Source organism: Ochotona curzoniae, unplaced genomic scaffold (assembly GCF_017591425.1).
Source record: "Ochotona curzoniae isolate NIBS_2020 unplaced genomic scaffold, NIBS_Ocur_1.0 patch437, whole genome shotgun sequence".
NCBI classification, from domain to species: domain Eukaryota; kingdom Metazoa; phylum Chordata; class Mammalia; order Lagomorpha; family Ochotonidae; genus Ochotona; species Ochotona curzoniae.
Window position 1 is genome coordinate 349928 of NW_024467014.1, and position 23697 is coordinate 373624.

A 23697-nucleotide genomic window follows, 5' to 3' on the forward strand; every position below is an offset into this window, starting at 1 on the left:
ATATGTATGACAGAACATGGGTATGTGACACCTATGCACACAACACACATACACGTGTGCAAACAACATACACGATCACAAATGTGCATACAACACACATATGTGCACAAGCTTAAATGTAGGACACAATAAACACACATGAACATAGCACATTCATACTCCATGTATGTAACATAACCCACACATACACAACACACAGCATCACACGTTTATGTACACACATGCATGTTTGCATGGCACACATGATGTGGATATGCACATACAAACATGGCACACTTAGACACATGCACATATACGTGTGACAAACCTCTATGGACACACATGACAGACACATGCACATACTCAGGTCTGCACACCACGCCCATCTGGGCACAAGTGCACACGATACACATCTACGCACAAACACAGCACACAGAGCTCCGTGACGGCTCCAGCCAGTGGACTGCCTGAGGCAGAGGCGTTCTGACCTTCTGCCAGCCCCTTTCCCCAATGTGGACCAGCCAGGGTGGTGACAAGAGCATGGCAGGTGCCCAGGGATAAAGACCTGGATGTTCAGCAAGACCGCCTTTACCAGCCAAGGCCCAGGCTCCTCCTTTCCTGCACCTCAACAGTGGCCCCGTGGACTCCGTGACTCCCCCTTCCAGGATGGGGCAGCGGTGGGGCTGGCTCCTAGAGCTGAGGCCTGCCAAGGCCAACTCTTGTTACCTAACAGGATAACAGGTGGGACTGGTAGGCCCGGGCTTCCCGGGTGACAGCAACCTGACTCCAGTCCTCTTCTCCTTGGTTCTGCAACTTGAGCCGACCAGCCCCAGGCTCTGCTCAGAGTGACTCCCAGGGTGAACTCTGGGGAAATGGCAGGGGGGTGGGAGGGCGCCCAGGCCTGTCTCTGACCCACCGCCTTCTAACAGGACCTGGGACACCATCTGGGCTTGGGGTGACTGCAGACAGGGGTCACTGGGAGGAAGCTGTGGGCACCAGGTTGCTGATACCGTGGGACCTCACACTTGTCCACCTGCTCCCACGTGGAGCATGCACATAGCAGTGTATAACCCAGCACCTGTTTAAGCTGCCACACTCACCAGAATGCCAGGTCTCCCAGGGCAGGAAGGCTGATGGGGAAGGGGGAGGCGCTATGATTGGATACACCATTCTGCTCCTCCAGGGCCTTGGGTAGAAAGGATCTTGCCCTCTCCTCTCCTCCAGGGAGAAAGAGGGGGCCACTGGATTATGGTGTGGACACCTGCCAGAGTCCAGTGGCAGCCAGGAGGGTGCCCTGGCCCAGGGGAAGTCCCTGTCTGCTCGCACCCTCAGGAAGACGGAGAGAGGAACAGTGTGAGGTTGGTGGGCTCTCCCCCTCTCCCCCCGACCCTGTCCCATGCTGCCCTGCACCTGGCATGGCTGGTAACTTTCCCATGCACCTGGAGACCTGCTCTTAACATGAGAGCATGGCCCCACCTGGGAGTCGAGGATGGCCCAGAACAAACAGGAGGGCTGAGGGTGTTGGGTTGCCTTCCCAGCCAGTGGCCACAGGAATGCCACTGGCTGGGCACAGGGCCCAGCTGCGGCCATCACGTGACTGGTCAGGAGCTGCAGAAGATGCTGGGCTTACCTCTCCTATGGTGCACAGGTCTGTGTGCAGGAAGATAAACGGGGAAACCTTCCATGGCCCCCACAAGCCACAGGCTCAAATCCCAACCTTTTGCCATGTGGATGACCCTACTCCCTGTGTTCTTGCCCACTCCGGGTGGCTCCTACCACCCTCACCCCCTTTCTGTTCCCACCAGGTTTGACACAATCATGCTGGCTCCCATGCCACCATCTCCTAGAACGCCTCCTCCTCTCCTGGTCAGGTTCAGGGAGTCCAAGGGGGCTGGCTGCTCTCAGGCCTTGGGCTGCCTGTGGGTGTCCATCCCCAGGCTGGGTGCTAGCCTTGTTACCTTGCTCTCTCCAGTCCCCAAGATGAGACCATTATGGAGCAGGTGCTGGGTAATTAAAGCCTACTGCCCAGGGCAAGGGTCCAGCCTGCTCCTTCCACATTTCTCAGGGCCCTATGTCCTGCTCAGCTAGGCAAGGAGCAGCCAAGCAGTAGCTCTGGGCTGCAAGTGAGAGAGCTCAGTATCCATGGCCTCTTCCTCTGGCCTCTGTGAGAGGGATCCCACTGCCCTCCATGCTCTCTCTCTCTCTCTCTCTCTCTCTCCCCATGTCTTTCTGTATCACATCACAGGACTTGTTTTGTTCTTACCTTCAGGCCTCAGGGCCTCACATGAGCCTGCAACGTGGGGGTTGCTCACCAAGTGCTATGAATGGGAGAGAAGAAATAGAAAATGAATGAATGGCCAGATTCAAGCAGGAAGGAGAGATACCACCCGCCTGAGCTTCTGGGTGGGTCCCAGGCACGCTCTTCCTGGGACCCAGTGCCGCTGGCCCTGGTCGGGGAGTCAGCCCGACTCTGCATCTCTGCTGCCCCCTGGCAGCTTCTTGCACTGCTGGCCTGCCTGTTGGATGCACAGGATGGCTCCTGGCTTGCTGCAGGTAGGAGTATATGATGTCTTCCAAGTGAGGCCAGATTGGCCATCGAATCTAGGGCAAAGAGCAAGAGTGAAGTGTGTGTAAAGTACAGTGGGGGCCTGGTCCTAGCAGAGTCAGGGAAGGCAGAACACTGGGGAGACAGAAGCCCAGGCCTGCCAAGCTGGGGGGGGGGGGGGGAGGCCTCCTCTGAGCTCCTCAAGCTTAGCTTTTCATTGTTCACTGGATAGAAGCTATTTACCGGTCCATTCCCACCTTGAGATGGCTCCCATTCCCTCCCTGCTGGTTCGTTCAACAGATGTTTCCTTGGCAGAGCAGTGTTTGCCTTTGTGGCCAGTCTGAAGCCCCAGCCAGAGGTGGGGTGTGAGTGACAGTTTGTGGACATGGAATGAGCTGGTGGGCAGTCTGACAGCAGCCAGTGAGAGGGGAGAAGTCCACTGAGATGCAACTGGGGCTGAGAAGTGGTCCCCCCCCGCCACCGCTTCTGAGAGGCTAACCAAGGGATCTTAGGCCTGCCTCCCTAGGGCCCCACCAGCCCCACCACTGGGCGAAGGGACCTCTGGGGACCCTCACAGCTCTGTTCCCGTAGCCTCTGCCAACTTGAGCCTGATGGTGCCATTAGGAAGGCCAGATGAAGCAGGGATGTGTCTATGCTCCCATGGGGAGCAGGCTGACCCGTGCACCTGCTCCGGTCCAGGCCTGGGGCTGGAGCTGAGAGCAAACATCCAGCAACAGTCACTTACGGTTGCCAGGGCTGCTCTGTGGGTGCCGGCTGGTGTGGCTGGAGCCAGCAGCTGCAGGCTGAGCCCTGTCACCCTGTGACTCAGGTTGACCCCAGTCATGTCCAGGCCATGAACTCCTCAGTCCCTTTCCTGCAGGGCAGGCATCTTCTAGCTCACGTCTCAGGCTGCCTGTGTAGGGGTCTGCTGTGAGCCTACCCTCGCCATGCTAGGAGTTTGCAGTTCTGCTGTACCCACTTCTGGACACCTAGGAGCTCCCACACGGCCAGTCTAGGGTGAGCATTCAGCTCTGGGCAAAAAGAAAGGCCTCAAGGCTTAGGCCACTAGCTGGCCTGAATGATCTGGGCCCACTGCAAGCCCCCACTGATGTGGACCAGGAGCTTCTGGCTCCTGATGACACTGCCATCATGCCTGTGCCACCTCCTGACCCCTGCTCTGCTGACACCCCCATCCCACACCTTACACTCACCTGCAGGTTACTCACTCTGCTGGCTCACCACCCAGTCCTCCCAGGGTCTTTGCCATTCACTGCATTAAACTCTGCCCCACTTGATGCACTGGGAATGGGCTCATGGTCCTGGCTTGCCCTGCATTCCCCAGACCATGAAGCAGTCGCAGGCCACAGGCAGGCTGGAGGCTAGTTCTTTATTCAAACGTGAGCAACACCACGGTCCACCGGGATGCCGGGGTGTGACATGTGACACAGCTTGTCACTCCCAGAGGACAGGGTCACTGACAGACATATAGTCACCACAGACCAACTGTACCATGACGATGACATAACGATGACAGGAGAAAGACAGAGCTGCAGCCACCGACCGCCAGCGCGCTCTCTTCTCCCATGTGTGCCCCTGGGGAGCCTGGGGCCAGGAGCTGGGCAGCCACAGGGTCAGGCACGTCTCAAGCAACACCGGGGCGCATCCCTACGCATGAGGACGGTCATTTGTCCTCACATGGAGTGGTCGGGAGCACACACTGAAACGAGGACACCAATTCAAGTACCGCACATCACCTGGCATGGAGAGGCGGTTAGTCAATCGGTGCTAAGAACAGCTCCCCTCACTCTCTCAGGGCACCGGGACCCTGGAGGACTCCTTGGTGCTTGCAACCCCTGCGGGGCCCAGAGCCCCAGAATACACTGAGCCGGGGACAGTGGCGGGGGTGGGGGGCTGGACCCCCAAGGAGATCCCCGCGGAGGCTGGGTCGACGGCTGAGGAGTTGGGGATTGAACCGAAGTGGTTCTGTACATAGCATAGGCCAGAGGTGGGCTGGTAGGGAGGCAGGCTGGGCATGTGACCTGGGGCGCAGGCTGGCCAGGTGGCTAGCTTCTGGCTGCTGGTGTGCTGCATCTGGGTGACAGGGCGGCCGGGGGACAGGTGAGGGTGGCAGCTCTGAGTGGGATAGGAGCCAGGTACAGGGTTCAACCTGTAATGGAACAGAGGGAATGCGGTCACTCAGCCAATGATGTCCCACCGCCCCCTGTCGGTATGCATGAGGACTGCAAGGCTACTGGCTGTAGGTACCAGAGGAGGGGACACTGACCACCACTGGGACCTCCTCCGGATGGCTTCTCCAGTGGTGGGGATGGGCGCACAGGGGCTGGACTATCTGAGTCACCCCACTGGGGGTGCACCTGTGCATGAGGACGATCAACTCTCCTTCTCACACGGAGTGGTCGGGAGTGCACACGACACTGAAACCCCACTGGGACAGCGAGGCCTTTCTGTGGGTACCAGACAGGCCAGTCTGTCCACGCACGTGGTGGCTCCTGCCCACCATGGACACGTGTGGAAGGGAGGCATACTTGAGGGGTGAACTTTCTGGCTACAGCCTGTTCCAGCAAGTACACACCAGTCTCCAAGGTTGTCCCAGCTATAGCTGCTGACAGGCTCTTTAGAATTTAATTTAAAAAAGAACATTTATTTTTACTTATCTGAAAAGGGAAGAGAGACAGACAGACAGACCCCCAACACCTGGACTGGGGCCAAGCCACAGCCAAGAGCCCAGAACGCCACCTTGGATTCCCACATGGTGGGCCAGGGACTCAGGCCTTGAGCCACCACCTGCTCCCTGCTGGACCAGAAGCACAGCAGCGAGGACTTGAACCAGACGCCCTGGGATGGATGTGGGTGTCTCAAACAGCTACCTCGACACTGCAACTGTCAGCTCCAGCGAGGGGATCCCACACTGGGCCTTTGTGCCTAATACTCCTGAAGCCCCCTCAAAACTCAGCCTCAATACAGTGCCCCCCACATCTGTACCCCACAAGTTGTTCGGATAGGTTTCCGTTTCTGCTTTTCTTAAGAACTTCAGCCCCTCCCTCTAGACAAGCCCCCAAGAAGGCCCAACTCCAGACTGGCGGGGGGACCACATCCTGGGAAATGCCCCTCCCCAGGGAAGGACCCAGGACAGAGGGCACAGCAGGGCACAGCTCAGGGGGCGGGCAAGCGTGCTGGCCAGCAGGTGCTCTGGGTCCTAGTGTGAAGTCTGCAGCAAACCCAGGTAACCACACCCTTGCAGGAAGCTGAGTGGGGACTCAAACCCGGGCACCCCAACACAGGACATAGTAGCAGCTGCACTCCTGCGCTGGGTCAGCATGCTGAGGTGTGGCAGAACATGAGGGGGCGTCTGCTAACTGCATTGAGTGCCCGTCCTTCCCCAGCCTGGTTCAGTCCTCCTCCATACATGCTGGGAGGGACTCAGCCCGCAGATCCCAACACTGCCCACACCCTGGGAGGCCCCGGTACCATCTGCAGAGGAGGCCGGGAGAGCTTGTTGGGGGGACTTACTTCCGGCTCTGGGCCGCCCTCCGCTCGGCCACGGACCCTGAGATGTACTTGCACAGGGATATCTTCCTCATCAGGCTGAAGGGGAACTTCTGGTCGAGCTTCAGGGCGACTCGCTCCGAGAGGTCGAGGGAGTAGCAGTAGGTGAGGCCATCTGAGCAGGCTGTTAAGTCAGATGGGGAGGTGACGGGATGCGGGGATGAGGGGCCAAGGAGGATGGGCGGCTCCTACTGTAATGCACTTTCGCCACCAACGCTGGCTGCAGCCTCAAGCTCAGGGATACACAGGTCATCCGCCCCGTCCCAGGCCCTCTGTCCCTATAGACACCTGCCCCCTGCAGGGGGTGAGGCCTTGGGCTCTCCTAGAGCTCCCTAGCTGACCGATGTATCTTATACCTAATCCCAAACTGTGGGTGCCCTACCTCCATGGGACCAAGAGGCCTCCACTCTGGCCACTGTTACCCCTCTTCCCCTGCCCAGGGGTGTGATGGCATGCTGGTCAGCTGACCTGCATCACTCCACCACTGCTTTGCCCACTGTTTATCTGCATTTCCTTTTAACACTTAGTGAACACATCCACGGCCTGAGCTATGGGGTGAGTGGTAATGGACAGACAAGGCAGGGGAAGTGGCGAGAAGTGCAGGTTTGGTTCAGGAAGGTCCTGCCCAGCTGAGGGAGCCAGGACAGGTGGTTCCAGCCCCTGAAAGAGGACAGCAGGTGCTAATAGATCCACCCAGGGCAGCAGCAGCGGGGGGGGGTGGGGTGAGGTAGATGAGGCCGTAGGAGGGACCACCAGGAGGATGATATCCTGGAGGCCGTGTTCCTAACTGCAGTGCAGCCAGCTTTCTGGGAGAAACCATTCTTTGCTGTGTTAGACCTATCTCACTCTTTCTAGAATGTTCCGCATTCCGGGGCCCCAGCCACTAAGTGGGCAGTCACCAGCAGTTATTGTAAGGGCTGAATGTTCCTGAGCTCTCTCAGGGCACCAGCAGTGTTCTGAATCTGATTCTGCAAAAACAAACAAACAAACAAAACAAAAACAGACAACCCTCAAGCCTCAAACTAAACCTCCTGTGGATTTTTACCTGGCAGGACAAAGATCAACTCTCTTTAAAACAAAACTCAGGAGGCTTCAACGAGACAGCTCCCACAGTGTCCCGCACAAAACAAGCAATCACTGGACATGCTAAGCGGCACCAGCACGGGATGTATAATCCAGGACCGCCAGTGGGAACGGCAGAGATGACGGCTTGAGACACGGATCTCCAACTGCTCTCCGTGTGTGAGAATTCAAGGGGAAACATTGACGGAACGAGGGAACAGATGAAGAAACCCTAGTGCAAAAACGAGAACTGTGCAAAACAAACTACACGTGTGCCGAACACACAGTCTGACCCCAGAGCAGGGAAGACCAGGGTCCACAGAGGCAGAGCAAACGGAGACGCCTCCCACTGGCCGAGCGAGAAGCTGCGAGCATGGTCACGCAGTTGGCTAGCATGTGTGATTGGAGCTTCGGAAGGACAGTGGGCTGCACAACAGAATCACAGAGCCGAACAATGGCCATGGAAGAGCGTGGCCTGAAGGCAGATTAAACAGCTGAAAACAGGTTGGTACAGTGGTGTAGTAGGCTAAGCTTCTGCCTTCAGTGACAGGATCCCATACTGGTGCACCAGTTCATGGTCTGGCTGCCCCACTTCCCATCTAGCTCCCTGCTTGTGGCCTGGGAAAGCAGAAGACGCTGACCCAAGTCCCCAAACCCCTGGACCTACATGGGAAACCTAAAGGAAGTTCCTGGCTTCAGCTCAGCTCAGCTTCAGCCATTATCTCTCCACTCCTTTCTCTCTCTTTGTAACTCCACCTTCCCAAATAAGTAAACAAACAATCATTTAAGATTTATTTTTATTGAAAAGGCAGATTTCTAGAGAGAAGAGACAAAGAGCTAGATCTTCCATCCACTGGTTCACTCCCCAAGTGGTTGCAATGGCTAGAGCTGAGCTGATCCAAAGCCAGGAGCCTCTTCCAGGTCTCCCACATGGGTTCAGGGTCCCAAGGCTCTGGGCCGTCCTTGACTGCTTTTCCAGGCCACAAGCAGGGAGCTGGATGGGAAGTGGAATAGCTAGGACATGAACCGGCACCCATATGGGATCCTAGCATTTGTAAGGTGAGGATTTAGCCATTGAGCCATCATTTCAGTTCCCTAAAATAATAAATCTTAAAAAGGGGGGAAAAACATGCAAGTAGCCAAATAAATAAACATGATTAGCAATTTCTCATCAGGAACAACACAAGGCAGGTAATAATGCAGGGACAGCTTGAAAGATTCAGAATCAATGAAACTATCTCTGAATTTTAAGGAAAAAGAGCTAAGCTAGTACTCGACTACCCTGACAGCTTCCACAATCACTAATTAGAAGAGACTTTAGGGGGCCAACACTGTGGTTCAGCTAGCTAATTCTCCAACTCCAAGCACAGTATTCCATATGGCCGCTGGTTTATATCTTGGCTGCCATCCAGCTCCTTGCTTGTGGCCTGGGAAAGTGGAGGACGACCAAAGCTTTGGAACCCTGTACCTGAGTGGGAGACCCAGCAGAGGCTCTTGGCTCCTGGCTTCGAACTGGCTTCCAGCTGTTGCAGCCACTTGGAGAGTGAATCAGCAGACGGAAGATCTTCCTCTCTGTCTCTCTTCCTCTCAATATATCTGACTTTCCAATAAAAATAAATCTTAATTTTTTTTTTTAAATAGACACTTTAGGAGTCAAACCCTAATCCTACCTAACAGTTTGGTGTTGAGAGAAGTAATCCTACTTTGTATCTTCGATTTCTTTTTTTTCAATTTCGCTTTTCTTAAGGGTCAGGTTATTTACTCAAAAGCCATTAAGGGTTGTATCTTAAAGCAGCCGCAAGGCAGAAGTCTGCCTTTTTCTTTGGGAGGGGGGGAGTGGAAAGATGAAGCAAGCAGCATCCCTGCTCTGTGGGTTATTCCACACTCTCCCCTTTGAAAATGCTCACCATAATCAAGTGAGGGGTTACATTTCTGGTTCTGAGGGTAACAGGAGACTAACTTGGGACATCCTGCAATCAGCCAGCAGTGCCAAGCTGGTGCAAGGTGGCACCTGGGCCGATCCCTCAGAATGTGGAAAGGCCGGTCCAGGGACAGAGGGCAGCTGCCCAAGACCAAATGGGATTCAAAGCTGGGGGGAACCCTCGGTGCCTGCTTACCTGTTCCCCCAGGCACTTGACACCCCAGGCCGCCCTGTGCCGGCCATCGGGAAGGATACACGAGAGCCCGATGCAGAGCCCGCACACGTTGCTGAGGAAGGAGGTCTGGGGGATGAGCCAAGAGGCGGCGAGCAGCAGCCAGGGCACCAGGAAGGAGGGCACCACCACACCAAACACCAGGGCCCGCCGCATGCGGGAGCGCACCGAAGTCACGCCCAGCATGGCGAAGGCGACCGGCGTGAAGCCACGGGCGTCCTCTACCTGGCCCAGCTTGGACAGCGATGACGCGGCCTCGAACGACAGGAAGATGATGGCAGAGGAGACAGCGAAGATGAGGGTGAAGAAGCAGTGGCGCACCGTGCCCACCGTCCTCTCAAAGTTGCCGGCGAAGCGCCAGATGACGATGGCGCCGCACAGCAGGGACACCGGGTTCTCGTAGACAAAGATGTAGGTGAACAGCCTGTAGACTGAAGAGCGGGGAGGGGAGAGGTGCAGCTGTGTCGGGGTGGGGCACGCCAACTCCCGGAGCACTGGGGACATGGATGGGGCACCCCTAGCGGGATGCCAGGGGGAGACCAGCCATCCCTGTGACCAAAAGGGCAGGACCAGGAAGCACAATCAGCTGCCCCTGCCTTCTCTCTCTCTCACCCAGAGCCTACAGCAAGCCTCTTCACACCTGCTGACACATTTCCACAGGGCCTGGCAGCTTTAGCCCTTCTAGGCATAGGGTATGGAACCTGGGCATGGGGTATGGAACCTGAAGTTGCCAAGTGCTTTGTAACCCTTCTTCCAGGCACACTGACCTACCTCCCCCAGCTGTCTGAGGGCTAACAAACTGTAACAGTATCAGGGCGGTGGAGGAGGTGCCACTTAACCCTCTGTGTGTCAGTTTCCCCAGCTAGAATCCTAACCGCTCCTTCCCTAATGGCTGTTTACAGGGAGAGAAAAAGGGGTGTGTATGAATTATCGGGCAACTGTAGGAAGGTTCAGAAGACAGCCATTAGGGGACTCTCCCTGAAAATGTTCACTGAACACCTCAACAGGTGAGCCCAGTGCAATGGCTCAGTAGCCAAATCCTTGCTTTGCATCCACTAGGTTCCCATATGGGTGCCAGTTTGTGTCCTGGATGCTTTACTTCTCATCTAGCTCCCCGCCTGTGGTCTGGGAAAGCAGTTGAGGATGGCCCAATGCCTTGGGACCCTGAACCTGCGTGGGAGACCCAGAAGAAGCTCCTGGTTCCTGGCTTTGGATTGGCTCAGTTCTGGCTGTTGTGGCCACAGGGGAGTGAACCAGTGGATGAAAAAAAAACTTTGTTTTTCCTCCTCTCTGCAAATCTGCCTTTTCGATAAAAATATATAAATCTTGAAAAACAAAAAAACTCAACAGGTGCAGACAAGTTCCAGGTACAAACTAAGATGGCAAGGAGTCCCCTCCTCGCTCTAAAAGCTGCTGTCTCTAACGTGACGTGCCCAGCTGTCCAACCTTGCAGGACCGGGAGGTCGGACTTCTTGGCGGTCAAGTTTAAGCCATGGGCCCCTTGGCTTGACTTGCCACACGGCAAAGTCACTGGGGCTAGATTTGCTCAAGGTAGTCCGCTAGAGTGTTTGTTCACGTGGCTCTGAACTCTACACCAGGGAAGTCATCAATTAAAGAAACAACGGGGAGGGGCTCTGTGTAGGTCCCTGTTTTGCTTCCTGGAAAAGGGGCTGCACCTATCTGGGGGTGGGGTGTGGGCGGAAGAACAGTTTACTTCAGAGCAGGGAAGCATGCATTGGGACCATACACACAGCCTGCCATCTCTCGGATTCTGGGACCAGTGATGCCGTGCGGTGGGTTACCCTGCTGCCTGGGAAGCCGGCATTCCACATGGGCCCCGGTTTGAGTCCCGGCTATTCCATTCCCAATCTAGCTCCTGCTAATGCAACGAGAAAGCAGTGGATGGTGACACAAGTCCTTTGACCTCTTGCCACCCACGAGGAGGACTCGGTAGGACTTTCCAGGCTGCGGCTATTAGGGGAGTAAACCAGTGGATGGAAGACCTCTGCCTCCCTCTGCCTTCCAAATAAGCAAATAAAAATCCCTTTCTCTTTTTATGGACTTACTTGATTGGAAGGTCAGATTTACAGAGAGAAAGAGAAACAGAAACATCTTCCATCCCCTGCTTCATTCCCCAAGCTGATCCAAAGCCAGGAGTGTCTTCCGGGTCTCCCACGTGGGTGCAGGGTCCCAAGGCCTTGGGGTATCCTCTACTGCTCTCCCAGGTCACAAGCAGGGAGCTGGATGGGAAGTGGAGAAGCCAGGACATGAACTGACACCCATTTGGGACACTGGTGCTTGCAGGTGGATTAGCCACTGAGCCATCGTGCCGGAACCCAAATCCCTGTTTTAGTTTTTCATTATTCATCAAAAATACTTCCACAACCAATACACGAGATGCCAGTCTGTATAGTTTGGGGGGAATTGTTCTACCCTCAAGCTCTGGTTGAAAACGTCATGCAATTAAAAACATGGGGGAAAGGGGGCGGTGCCGTGGCGTAGTACGTTAAGCTTCTCCCCACAGCATTAGTTCCAAGTGACTCGATGTGTATGTGTGTGTGTGTGTATGGGGCCTGATCCACCTTGGTGATCACGAGGAAGGGAACACATTGGGGGACAGTAGAACCAGCTGTGACAATGACTGAAAGGACCCTGGAAAGCTAGGGACGTGAAATACGGGGCAGCAAGAGGCGGCACTGCAAGGGTTCGTGGGGAAGCCACGAGGCCGGGGAAGGTGTGTGGGGAGGCTGGAGCGCAGGGACCCCGCCCCGGCTCACCTTGCCAGTTGCGCAGGGCCTCGGATCGCAGCGACAGCCCCGAGGGTGCCAGGGGCGGCTGCAGCAAGAACACGCGAGGTCCGGACACGAGCAGCGAGAGCAGCGCCGTGAAGAAGGTGGCGGACGGCACCTCGGGAAACAGACACCAGTTGCGACACGCGGCGCCCGGGGACGCCATGGCCGCCAGCCTTCCCGCGCTCCGCGGGCGGCGGTGGAGAGCAAGTCCTCCGTTCCTTCCGCCTCCGCCGTTGCCAGGGGAGACGGTGGAGGCGTTCGACCGGAAACTTCGCCTCCCCGACCTAGGCGCCTCCCCCGCTCGCCGAGCTGTCCAATCCGGTCGCGCGCACCTGCGATTGGCGCTCACTGGTTGGGGGCTGACCCGGGCTGTTTTGGGTCCTCCTAAAAGCGCCGTCTCTAGGCACAATTGTCTGTTCCCTCTCACCTTCAGACTTGGGGTGGTGGCTCCGCACTGACGCAGGCCCTGACAGTTTAACATTCCTTCTCTTTCGTTCTTTCTAAAGATGATGAATTTGAACTCATAGGTGCACAAAGAGAGAGAGAGATCTTGTACCTATGGGTTCACTCTCTCAGTTGGCTGCAGCAACCAAGGATGGGTCAAGCTGAAGGCAGGCGTTTTCTCCAGGTCTCCCACCCGGGTAGCAGAGTCCCAAGCACTTGAGCCATCCTCCGCTGCTATCCCAGGTCATGAATAGGGAGCTGAATGGGAAGTGGAGCAGCCGGGACTTAAACAGACTCCCCATGGAGGATGCCAACATTGTAGTTGGTAGCTTTTTCCCACTACATGACAGCACCTATCCACTTCTTGTTAATCCTGCAACATCCTTTATTCCTTTTTTTTAAGGTTTATTTAATTTTTTATTGCAAAGTCAGATATACAGAGAGGAGGAGAGACAGGAAGATCTTCCGTTCAATGATTCACTCCCCAAATGACCGCAATGGCCGGAGCTGAGCCGATCTGAAGCCAGGAGCTCTTCCAGGTCTCCCATGTGGGTGCAGGGTCCCCGGGCCTTGGGCCGTCCTCGATTGCATCCCCACGTGACAAGCAGGGAGCTGCATGGGAAGCGGGGCTGCCAAGATGAGAACCGATGGCCATATGGGATCCCAGTGCGTTCAAGGAGAGGACTTTAGCCACTAGGTCACCGTGCTGGGTCCCATCCTTTATTCTAACTTAGACCTTCTAGGGTGCTAGGTGTTGCCTGTTTTCTCCAGTGACCCTGCCTGAGTCAGTTCCCACAGCAAAGGCACAGGGTCCCTTCCCTCGGCACCTGCTACGTCCCTTGCCTGCGACTGTGGCCTTTGGTTGGGCTCCGCTGGAGCTGCTGGCTGGGACAGGAGGAAATTCTCCTGCTGGGGCCCTAATACAGCTTGCACAGCTCCCTTACTCTCCCAAACGTCCAGTCACCTTGCATTTGTAGGTCACACACACTCTGTAGGGAAGCTTCTTCCCACAACCCCCACAGCGCTAGTGACAAGACGACTCTCCAGCAAGCCTTCAGCTGTTGTGCATACTGCTGCTGTGTCTTTGTTTTCCGGATTTGTTTATTTATTTGAAAGTCAGAGTTACAGAGAGAAAAACAGATCTTTCATCCACGATTTCATTCTCCAATGGCAGTGATGGCCAAAACTAGACCAGACCAAAGCCAGGAGCCAAGAAACTCAATTCAAGCCTCCCATGTGGGTGCAGGGGGCCAGGGCCATCTTCTGCTGCTTTCCCAGGCAAGTTAGCAGGGAGTTGGACTGGAAATGGAGCAGCCAAGACTGGAACCAGCACCCATATGCTGCGCCCATGCAGGCAGTGGCATTACCATACCAGGTTTAAGAGCCAGGTTTTCATTATGCTAAGGGAAATGAGCCAATCCCAAAAGGTTAGATACCACATGTTTGCCTTAATTTAAGATGAAATGATGTCAATCCAAAAAATAGTACCTGTAAATTGTAATATTATTTCAACCTCAAACAACCTGTACTACATGCAATAAGATATTGTGATGTAACCAATGAACCAACAATCAATGCAAGTCAGATTGCTTATGATCTACATCAAAGAACTGTAAAACCTAATATGCTTTTAATACCCTATGTTATTCCGTAATGGGTTGGGAGAGCAGAGAAATCCTCCACCTTCTTGGAATGTGTGAGGAAGATGTTAAGTATAACCTATCAAGAATATAACAGGCAACTTATAGATAACAGACTCGAATCTGCATTAGACATTAGCAAAACTATAAAAACATACAGTGGGAATCAAGAGCGATCCTGACAGCCTCTTAATAGGAGGTCATATGCACAGAGCAGGGGGTACCCCAGAGTGGAGCAGGAGGACAGGAGGAGGCTTGTATCCCAACCCTGGAGACTCCTGGATCCTCACCTAGGACTATCAGTATGGGCACCAAGGGCTATATCCCAACTGCCAAGGAGACCACGGGGAATTGGAGTGCCCTTGTAGGCCAAGAACTCTGAGGTCATCCACTCCCTTTCAGATCTCCCACATGGGATGGAAGAATCCTTCCTTACAGAATCTAATGTCATCAGAATAACAGTCAGGAGCCTTGAGTGGTCCTCAGAAACAGAACAGTAAACCTCCTTTGGGTCCCAGGAGAGGAGCTTTCTCTGGTCCTTACTTAGTTCCAACTTTGGATCCCCACCCTCTCTTGCAATGACCATCAGGGTTGCTCTGGAGCCTCCCCCCTCCCCCAAAATTAGATTAGATAGACAGAGACCAATAAGGAAAGCTTAGAACAGACAAGAAATGGTCAGCTTGGACTCACATATACCTAACTAGGTAGGACACAAAGATTAGTTACTCCTTGTGCCCAGTGCAATAGCGTAATGGTTAAGGTCCTCTCCTTGAACGCGCCGGGATCCCATATGGATGCTGGTTCTAATCCCGGCAGCTCTGCCTCCCACCCAGCTCCCTGCTTGTGGCCTGGAAAAGCAGTTGAGAATGGTCCAAAGCCTTGGGACCCTGCACCCATGTGGGAGACCCAGAAAGAAGTTCCTGGTTCCTGGTTTCAGATGGGCATAGCACTGGCCGTTGTGGTCACTTGGGGAGTGAATCATCAGACAGAAGATCTTCCTCTCTGTCTCTCCTACTCTCTGTACATCTGCCTTTCCAGTAAAATAAATAAATCTTTTTTTTTTTTTTAAAAAAAGGTTAGTTACTCCTCACTAAGGTATTGAAGATTTCTCTGCATACCCCACCTAAAACTGTTCTGCGCCTCAATTGTTAACATATGCCTTGTTAGAGTTATAAGCCTGTTTGGACTATCCTAAAATTCACCAAGTTCAGTTAAATCATGCTTCAATACTATAAGCTGCTAAATATAAAAATGAAAATAGACACGAGACAGCTGAATAGTACCCTATAGCCATTTTAAGGTGTATAGCAGCTGGTTGTGTATAAACTAAAATTGAAATGTCAATGAAGTAGTCACAGGATGTGGTTAAGAATTTGCATTTTCTAACATATTGGTCTTTCAATACCATGTCAATTAATTCCATAATGTTGTAAGTTGTTGTTGATGTTATGTTGTGGCTTTTCATTGAAGGGGATGCCAGCTCTACTTTCAGACCAGGGATGGTCTTCCAAGGAAACTGTTGAAACTATCTGGACAATAAGAGGCTGGACTCTAGGCATGGTACATGCTCGCAACGAAGGAATCAGGACTGGATATGAACTGTGCTACTGCAACAATGTGGAGGAATCCAACATGGGAGGAGGGCATGGGGAGGGGTTGGGGAAATCCCAGAACCTATGAAACCATGTCATAAAAAGAAATTTAAAAAAAAAAAAAAAAAAAAAGAAGGGAAAGGCAAAAAATGGGGGGAAAAAAGAGCCAGGTTTCGGGTCTTGAGGCCTCCAAAGTTGTCCCATCTCTGCCATCACACAGACCTCTGCCACAGTAGGTGCGATTTCAATCCCTGGCTCTGTTCTCAGACTGTGAGTTTTCTAGGTGTTAGATAAAAACTGCACCCAAACAGCAGGGCTACCGAGACCAGAATGATGGTAAAACCAGGGTTTAGTCAGATCTGCTCCCGGGCGAGATTCACCAGTGCACAAGGTTAGCAGGGAGCTAAAGTGGCCAGGACGGAGGCAAGCCTGGCTTAAGTAGTGGTGATGATGGAGCTTGAGGTAAAGGTATGTGTTGTCTTCTGATTGGTCAGCTCCACTTAAATGAGTCTGGGGCGTCTATTCTTGGCAGGAACTTTTGGCGCCACCTAGGGGCTTTCTGCTGCCCTGGCCACGGAGCCACCTCCTCCTAGTCGGAAATGTCTGGGAGGAATGAAGCAAAGTGCTCATAGAGTGCTTTGGCTTTCGGCAGATGATCTTATTTCTTTTAAACTCCCTGGTGAGACCTGGGACACTCAGGGCTTTTTAACTGAATTCCCAAGGAAGTCTAAGACATTAATGAAAGCCAAGTTGCATTGTAACATTGTATGTGTGTTTACAATGATACATTAAATAATAAGACCTAGAGCCTGGTGCAATGGCATTGCTGGCTAATCCTCCTGTTCAAGCACTGGGATCCCATATGGATGCTGGTTCTAATCCCGGCAGCTCCACCTCCCAATCCAGCTCCCTGATTGTGGCCTGGAAAAGCAGTTGAGAATGGCCCAAAGCTTTGGGACCCTGCACCCACATGGGAGGCCTGGAAGAAGCTCCTGCCTCCTGGCTTCAGATTGGCTCAGCTCCGGCCATTGTGACCATTTGGGGAATAAACTACCAGAGCTTTCTATCTCTCTTCTCTCCATAAAATCTCTTCTGCTGGTGCCTATCACAATAGCCTAGTGGTTAAGTCCTCACCTTGCATGCGCTGAGATCCCACAGGGTGCTGGTTCTAATCCTGGCTACTTCACTTCCCTTCTAGCTTCTAGCCTGTGGCCTGGGAAAGCAGTAGAGGATGGTCCAAAGCCTTGGGACCTTGCACCTGCATGGGAGACCTGGAGGAGATTCCTGGGTCCTGGCTCCTTGCTTCAGATGGGTTTAGCTCCGACTTTTGTGACCGCTTGGGGAATGAATCAGCAGATAGAAGATCTTTCTGTATTTCCTTCTCTCTGTAAATCTGACTTTCCAATAAAAATTTTAAAAACCTTAAAAAAATCTGATCTGCCTTTCCAATAAAAATAAATAAATCTACAAACAAAAAAAGGTATAGTATTTGAATATAATCTACAAACATCCTTCTATATATCTTACAAAATTTTCTTTCTTTATTTGAAAGGCAGAGTGAGGGAGGCAGAAATCCAACTGTTGGTTTGCTCCCCGAAATGCCCACAATAACTGAGGCTGGGCCAGGTCACAATCATGAGCCTGGAACCCAGTCTGGGTCTCCCGTGTGGGTGGCAGGGGTCCAGCTGTTTGACAAACCTGCTGTCTGCCAAAGTGTGCAAATACAGGTAGCTGGAACGGGCATTCCAGCCCAGGTACTCTGAGAAGAGAGGGGTGTGTTTAAGTAGCAACTTTGTTCTAAATGCCCACCTGTTCCTGCATCTCTCTCTCTCTCTCTCTCTCTCTTTTTTTTTTTTTTAACATTTCTGATTCATGGTTGATTGGACCCACAAATGCATACCTCAAGGATATGAGAACCAAAATATATGTATGGCAGTGAGACATATTCAACTATATACTGCACATTTAAATTAATTCCCCAGGGGCCACTTGGTGGCATAGCATGTTAGTGTTCCGCCTGTGGTGCTGGCATCTCATATGGACACTGGTTCAAGTCCTGGTTACTCCACTTCTGACCCAGCTCCCTGCTTGTGAGCAGAGGATAGCCCAGGTCTTTAAATCCTTGTATACCCATGTGGGAGGCCTGAAAAGAAGTTCTTTGGCTCCTAGCTTTGGACCAACCCAGCTCTGGCTATTGTGACCATTTGGAGAGTGAATCAGTGGATGGAAGATCTCTCTCTCTCTCCATCTCTCTCTTTCTCTCAATAATTTTGCCTTTTAAACAAAAACATCTTTCAAAAATGAATTCTGTAGGGGGCACATACAAAAATTAAGGATGTATATAACACGAAACAAACTCTAAATCAGGAGTGTGGTAGTCCAACTGAAAATAAAACAATAGGAACTCGAGCTGTTGCCACCCAAGTCTGGCTCTTGGAAAGAGGAAGGATCCTGTAGTTTTGTTTGTCCCGTGCCTCCAGAGTTCTGGGTCTTTCTAGACACGCACCCTGGCAAGGGATGTAGGCAAAATGGAGCTTGTTCAGCAAAAAGTGACGAGGTTTGGGGATAAAGTGGGGATATCCCAGTCAGGGTGAGGAAGAGTGAGTACAGGAACCAGCTGGGAGGTCTCTGGGAGAATTTCCAGTCGGCACAATTGGAGGGGCTTCCCTAGAGGAGGAGAGGGATGCTGTGCCAGGCTGGGGGTGGCGTGCTAAGGCTGGAGCATGAGCTTTCTGGTAGCTTGGGTGGTCCCTTCTCAGGGTGGATCACCTCCGCAGTAGCCAGAGTTGCCTTCAAAGTGTGCTTCTGTGCCCCATTCTTTTCCTTTCTTTTTTTTTTTTTAAGATTTATTTATTTTTATTAGAAAGTCAGATATACAGAGAGGAGGAGAAACAGATAGAAACTGTTGACTTGCTCCCCAAGTGGCCACAACAGCCGGAGCTGAGCCAATCCAGGAGAAACTGGTAGTGAACAACTGGGTTGCCGGGATTAGAACCGGTGACCATATGGGATCCCAGTGCGTTCCAGGCAAGGACTTTAACTGCTACGCTGTCGCCGGTCCCAAACCTGATTCTTTTGTGTACTTGCCAACACAGGACCAGCACAGTCTGTCGCCCCAATCAGCTTATGCACATGCTGGCGGTTGCAATTACTGAGTCAAGTTCTGTCTCCAGTCCTGTCTGCAAGTTCAGTGGCCTAGTCATTGAGAGTCCCTCAGGATTCATTCTTTACTTACACATACGGTGGCCTTATCCATGGATGTCCCTCAGCAATAATTCCACACCCTCAGGTCCCCAGAGGTCGTCACTGTGCAGCCAGCGGGCAAAGCTCAAGCCAAGAGAGCGCCAGCTGCTTTGAAGCAGCCAGGTTAGGCTGCACCCCTCCCCTCTCCAACCAAAAGCAGCTGGTGTGGTTGAGAGTCCTGCTTGTGTGCCCAGCCCCAAGATTTATTTCTTTGTATTGGAAAGCTGTGCAGCGTGATGGCGAAGCTTCAAATGATAGCTGGGAACTCAGTCCCACCTTCATGTAGGAGGTATTTGCTTCAGGAGGTGCCCAGCACGCTACTAAAGGCTTTGTTTGGGCTTATGAGAAGACTAAAAAGCTGAATCTTGGAGTGGACTCTCCGGCTTGCAGAACATTTTGGCATACTCGGTATTGGTGCCATGGTGTAGTAGGCTAAGCCTCCGTCTGTGGTGTAAGCATCCCATGTAGGTACTGGTTCGAGGCTCAGTAGCTCCATTTCTGATCCAGCTCCCTGATAAGGTATCTAGGAAAGTACTGAAAGATGACTCAAGTCTGTGGGCTCCTGCACCCATGTGGGAGACTCAGAAGGTACTTCTAGTTCCCAGCTTTGGCCCAGCCCAGCTCTGGGTTATTGTGGCTATTTGGGGAATGAACCAGCAGATACAACATTCTCTCGGTCTGTCTCTGTAAGTATCCCTTTCAAATAAAAAGTAAGCAAATCTTAAAACAAACAAACAAAAATGAAGAAAACGTAAAGCACTTTGGCCAGTAACACACTTTTTTCTAAGGGATGGGTGAGCTTGTGGGCTTATAGTTTTTTGTTTTTTGGTGGGTTTTCAGTTTTACTTGGCATTTTTTAGCTTATTTTTTTTTAAAGCTTTATTGGAAAAGCAGGTATACAGAGAGAGACTGAGAGGCAGAGATCTTTTGTTGGCCGTTTCATTCTCCAAGTGGCTGCAATGGCTAGAGCTGAGCTGATCTGAAGCCAGGAGTCTCTTCCAGGTCTCTCACGTGGGTGCAGGGTCCCAAGGCTCTGGCCCATCTTCTACTGCTTTCCCAAGCCACAATCAAGGAGCAAGAAGGGAAGTAGAACAGCTAAGATACGAACTGGTGCACATATGGGATCCCAAGAGTGCCAGGCGAGTAGGTTAGCCACTAGGCTTTTGCATTGGGCCCCTTTTAGCTTATTTTTATGCATTTGCAAGGCAGAGCCACAGAAGGAGAGAGATCTTCCACCTGTTGGTTCACTCTGGTTCACTCCCCAAGTGCCTACAATGCTGGAGTTGGACCAGGCTGAAGACAGGTGCTTAGAACTCCAGCTGGGTCTCTGGTAAGAGTGACAGGCACTCCAGGCATTTCAACTCCATTTTTCAGTGACACTTGAGGCTCAGACAGATAAAGCGGTTCATCAAGGTCACACAGCCATGGCACAGCAAAAGCAGGACCAAGGCACTCACCTGACGCGGGAGTCCTTGGTTCTCCCGCTTCAACAGAACAGATCCCCAGAACCCCAAGGCTCACCTACGCTTTGTCATTCTAGGTCCCAGTGTGGGGAGGCAGTGGGAGGAACTGCTTGATATTTACTTGACATTTACACTGACTAAGGCAGGACACGGGGCGGGGGAGGTGGAGGCTGTGTACACATCAGCTTTGGGAACAGGAAGAGGGACAAACCCAATTTGAATTGAGACATGTCTTCCAGTTGACTTCATGGAAAATCACCGTCCCAAACCAAGTGCTGTTCGTAGGCAGGACCAGCAATGTAAATGTACTATGAGCTAACCACAAGGAAGTTCAATGTACACTACTGAAAAGTAAGGGCAGCATGACTGGGCAGTCTCATGGTGCAGGGAGTTAAGCTACTCCCTGCCAGCATCCCATAGGAGTACCAATCTGAGTCTCCTGGAAGCGCCACTTCCAGTCCAGCTCCCTGCTAATGTACCTGTGAAAGCAGCAGATCATGGCCTCAAGTTTGGCTGCACTCATGTCGGGGACCCAGACAGTGTTCCAAGCTCCTGGCTTTGAACTGATCCATTTCCTACTGTTTGCAATCATTTAGAGAGAGAATCGGTGGATGGACAACCTGTTTCTTTTTATTTTGTTTTAAAGATTTATTTATTTTTATTGTGAACTCAGATATATACAGAGAGGAGGAGAGACACCATCCAATGATCCACTCCCCAAGTGACAGCAATGGCCAGAGCTGTGCCAATCTGAAGCCTGGGGATGGGCCAGGCTGGGCTATGCTGCTGTACCTGCTGGGGAGAGCCAGAATGAGTGCAGGCCAGGTGGGTTAGGCTGCAGCATCCCTTGGCAAGTGCTAGGATTGGGTGTAAGTCATGTCAGACTGGATCACAGCACTCCTTTGCAAGCCCAAGATCCAGGGCTGGGAGCAGGCCTGGTAGGGAAACAGTAGGTACTCCCCTGCAGGAATGCATCTCCTCCTGGAGTGGAAGTGAGCCAATATGTTGGTATATGTGTGGGTTGATCTGGGGGGCTGGGCAGGCTGATCTAAGCTGCAGCACCCAAGGGTGTGCACAAGAGCCGGATGGAATATGGGATGGATCAGGCTAGGCCGTAGTATATGCTGGCATAGGCAAAAAGTGGGGCTGGAAGCAGGTCTGACAGGAATTACTGGGAATCACCCTGACTAGGCTGCTGATGTGCATGAAGATTGGGCCTGTGGTGGGCTGGGCTGTGCTAAGCCATACTACCCATCAGTTTGCTTGAGAGATGGGGCTGAGGTGGAACTGACCAGGCAGCTGTATCTACCGGTATGTGCTTTGGCTGGTGCAGATGATGGACCAAACCTGACCTGGCACTGGCTGGTGTACATGAGAGTCAAGTCTGAGGTTGCCGCATGTGAGGTTTCTTAGAGGACTTCATAATTACACATGAAGCACACATGAAGAATGAAAAAAAAAAAGATTGAAATTGGATTTCACCTCACATCATACAGGAAATTAATTTTAAGTGGATGAAAGACCTACATGGAAATGCTGACATCAAACTTCTGGGACTCAATCTTTATGACTTTTTGATCAGAGAGCAGTTTTTTAGTGCTTATGCCAAAAATACATGCAACCAAAGGGGAAAAAAATTGATTAGCTGGACATCATGAAAAGGAATAGCAGGGCCCGGCGCGGTGGTGCAAGTGGTTAACGGTCCTCGCCTTGCACGCCCGGATCCCATATGGGCGCCGGTTCTAATCCCGGCAGCCCCGCTTCCCTTCTAGCTCCCTGCCTGTGGCCTGGGAAAGCAGTCGAGGATGGCCCAAAGCTTTGGGAACCTGCACCCGCGTGGGAGACCTGGAAGAGGCTCCTGGCTTTGGATCAGCATAGTATCGGCCCGTTGCGCTCACTTGGGGAGTGAATCATCGGACGGAAGATCTTCCTCTCTGTCTCTCCTCTCTGTATATCCGCCTTTCCAATAAAAAAATAATAAAAATAAATCTTTAAAAAAAAAAAAAGAAAAGGAAGAGCAGAATTTTTTGTACCTAAGAACACTCCTCAGCTGTGAAAAGACAACCTGTTCAAAGGGTTGCACATAATTGTACATTATGTATCTTATAAGGATCCAGTATCTAAAATCTAAGAAAAGCTTTTACAACTCAGAACTGCAGAGATCACCCAATTAAAAACCCACACAAAAAATTTGCTGGACGTTCATTTCCTGTAGTGAAGGACTCAGTGCAACAGCCAACAATCACACACGTGGACTACCAACTTATGTTCAGCCATAGCCCTGACAGCAGAAGACTTTTAAAGACCGAGGGCCACCTAGGCATAAGAAGGGAGGATTTGCAACAGGATATGACGTAGCTGTACACATGCAAGGCGGGTGGAGGGTCAATCGGTGAACAGTATATTTTTCTAGCAGATTACTAATAATTAAACAGTGTATACATGAAAGAAACTAGAAAAACCACACCTCCCTTTCATCTCTTACCACAGCTTGAGGATCAGGGAATTCTTTTTTTTTTTTTTTGTCTCTCGGGAAAAATGGTGCCATCATATACTTCATAAGCACATGATGAATTCCACTAGAGAATAGAGATTATTTGGAAGCAACCAAACTGAAGTAAAAACATCAAAAAACCAGCATAGATTGGACTGTCAGAGTTACCCTTTCCACGTTGGCTTCCTTATATGAGAGAGAATATATGGTATTTGTTCTTTTGTGATTGACTCATTTCACTCAGCATAATGGTTTCTAGTTGGGACCACCTGGTTGTAAATAGAATAATTTTGTTTTTCTTAATAGCTGCATAATATTGAGGATCAGGGAATTCTGACATCCACATTTTTCTGTTCCAACTGTTTCAGGATCTTTGCCCCGAATTCTCAACACTTTCTCACAAGATTGCAATTGATTATGGTTTTATACCAGCAAGGTTTCCTGTACTCCTACAAACTCTTACCTTCCTACACAAGGAGGACAGACCCATGAAAAGGATGCCACACTTACTGGTACTGCTCACTCAGAATCAAACTCAGAACATAGTATTGGTGGAAATGTGTAATTTATGAACTCTGCAACACCATGGGCAATAATGGCAAAGCCTCCACAGAAAACAATCTTAGTCCTCCCAAGAGCTATCCGCAGAAATTACCATACACAAAAGAGGTTAAGAAGAGATGTTGAAATAAAAGCTTTCACAGAGATGTTCACAGTAAATTT

General features: G+C 51.7%; 1 protein-coding gene across 3 annotated transcripts; it reads right to left on the minus strand.

Moving 5' to 3' along the window:
- Positions 1-4200: 4200 nt before the first annotated feature.
- Positions 4201-12313, minus strand: LOC121167982 (rhomboid domain-containing protein 2). Of its 3 annotated transcripts, none has more exons than XM_040997714.1 (4): positions 12084-12313; positions 9330-9737; positions 6056-6206; positions 4201-4691 (listed from the first exon to the last, which is right to left on the minus strand). In XM_040997714.1, exons 1-4 carry the CDS (start codon positions 12259-12261, stop codon positions 4334-4336), a joined length of 1095 nt encoding a protein of 364 aa, XP_040853648.1. In that variant the 5' UTR covers positions 12262-12313; the 3' UTR covers positions 4201-4333. The 3 variants fall into 3 exon arrangements, with proteins under 3 accessions (XP_040853648.1, XP_040853650.1, XP_040853649.1); XM_040997716.1 differs by lacking the exon at positions 9330-9737 and adding an exon at positions 11310-11311 and having other exon boundaries at positions 6056-6168; XM_040997715.1 differs by lacking the exon at positions 9330-9737.
- Positions 12314-23697: the final 11384 nt, after the last annotated feature.

What these genes read in the sequence shown, in the direction of transcription:
- LOC121167982 (XM_040997714.1), bottom strand. Translation starts at nt 12,261, where the DNA reads ATGGCGTCCCCGGGCGCCGCGTGTCGCAACTGGTGTCTGTTTCCCGAG. An exon ending in GGCCCTGCGCAACTGGCAAG is followed by an intron (nt 9,738 to 12,083) that starts GTGAGCCGGGGC and finishes CCCGCTCTTCAG; the next exon opens with TCTACAGGCTGTTCACCTAC. An exon ending in AGGGCGGCCCAGAGCCGGAA is followed by an intron (nt 4,692 to 6,055) that starts GTAAGTCCCCCC and finishes GTTCCATTACAG; the next exon opens with GTTGAACCCTGTACCTGGCT.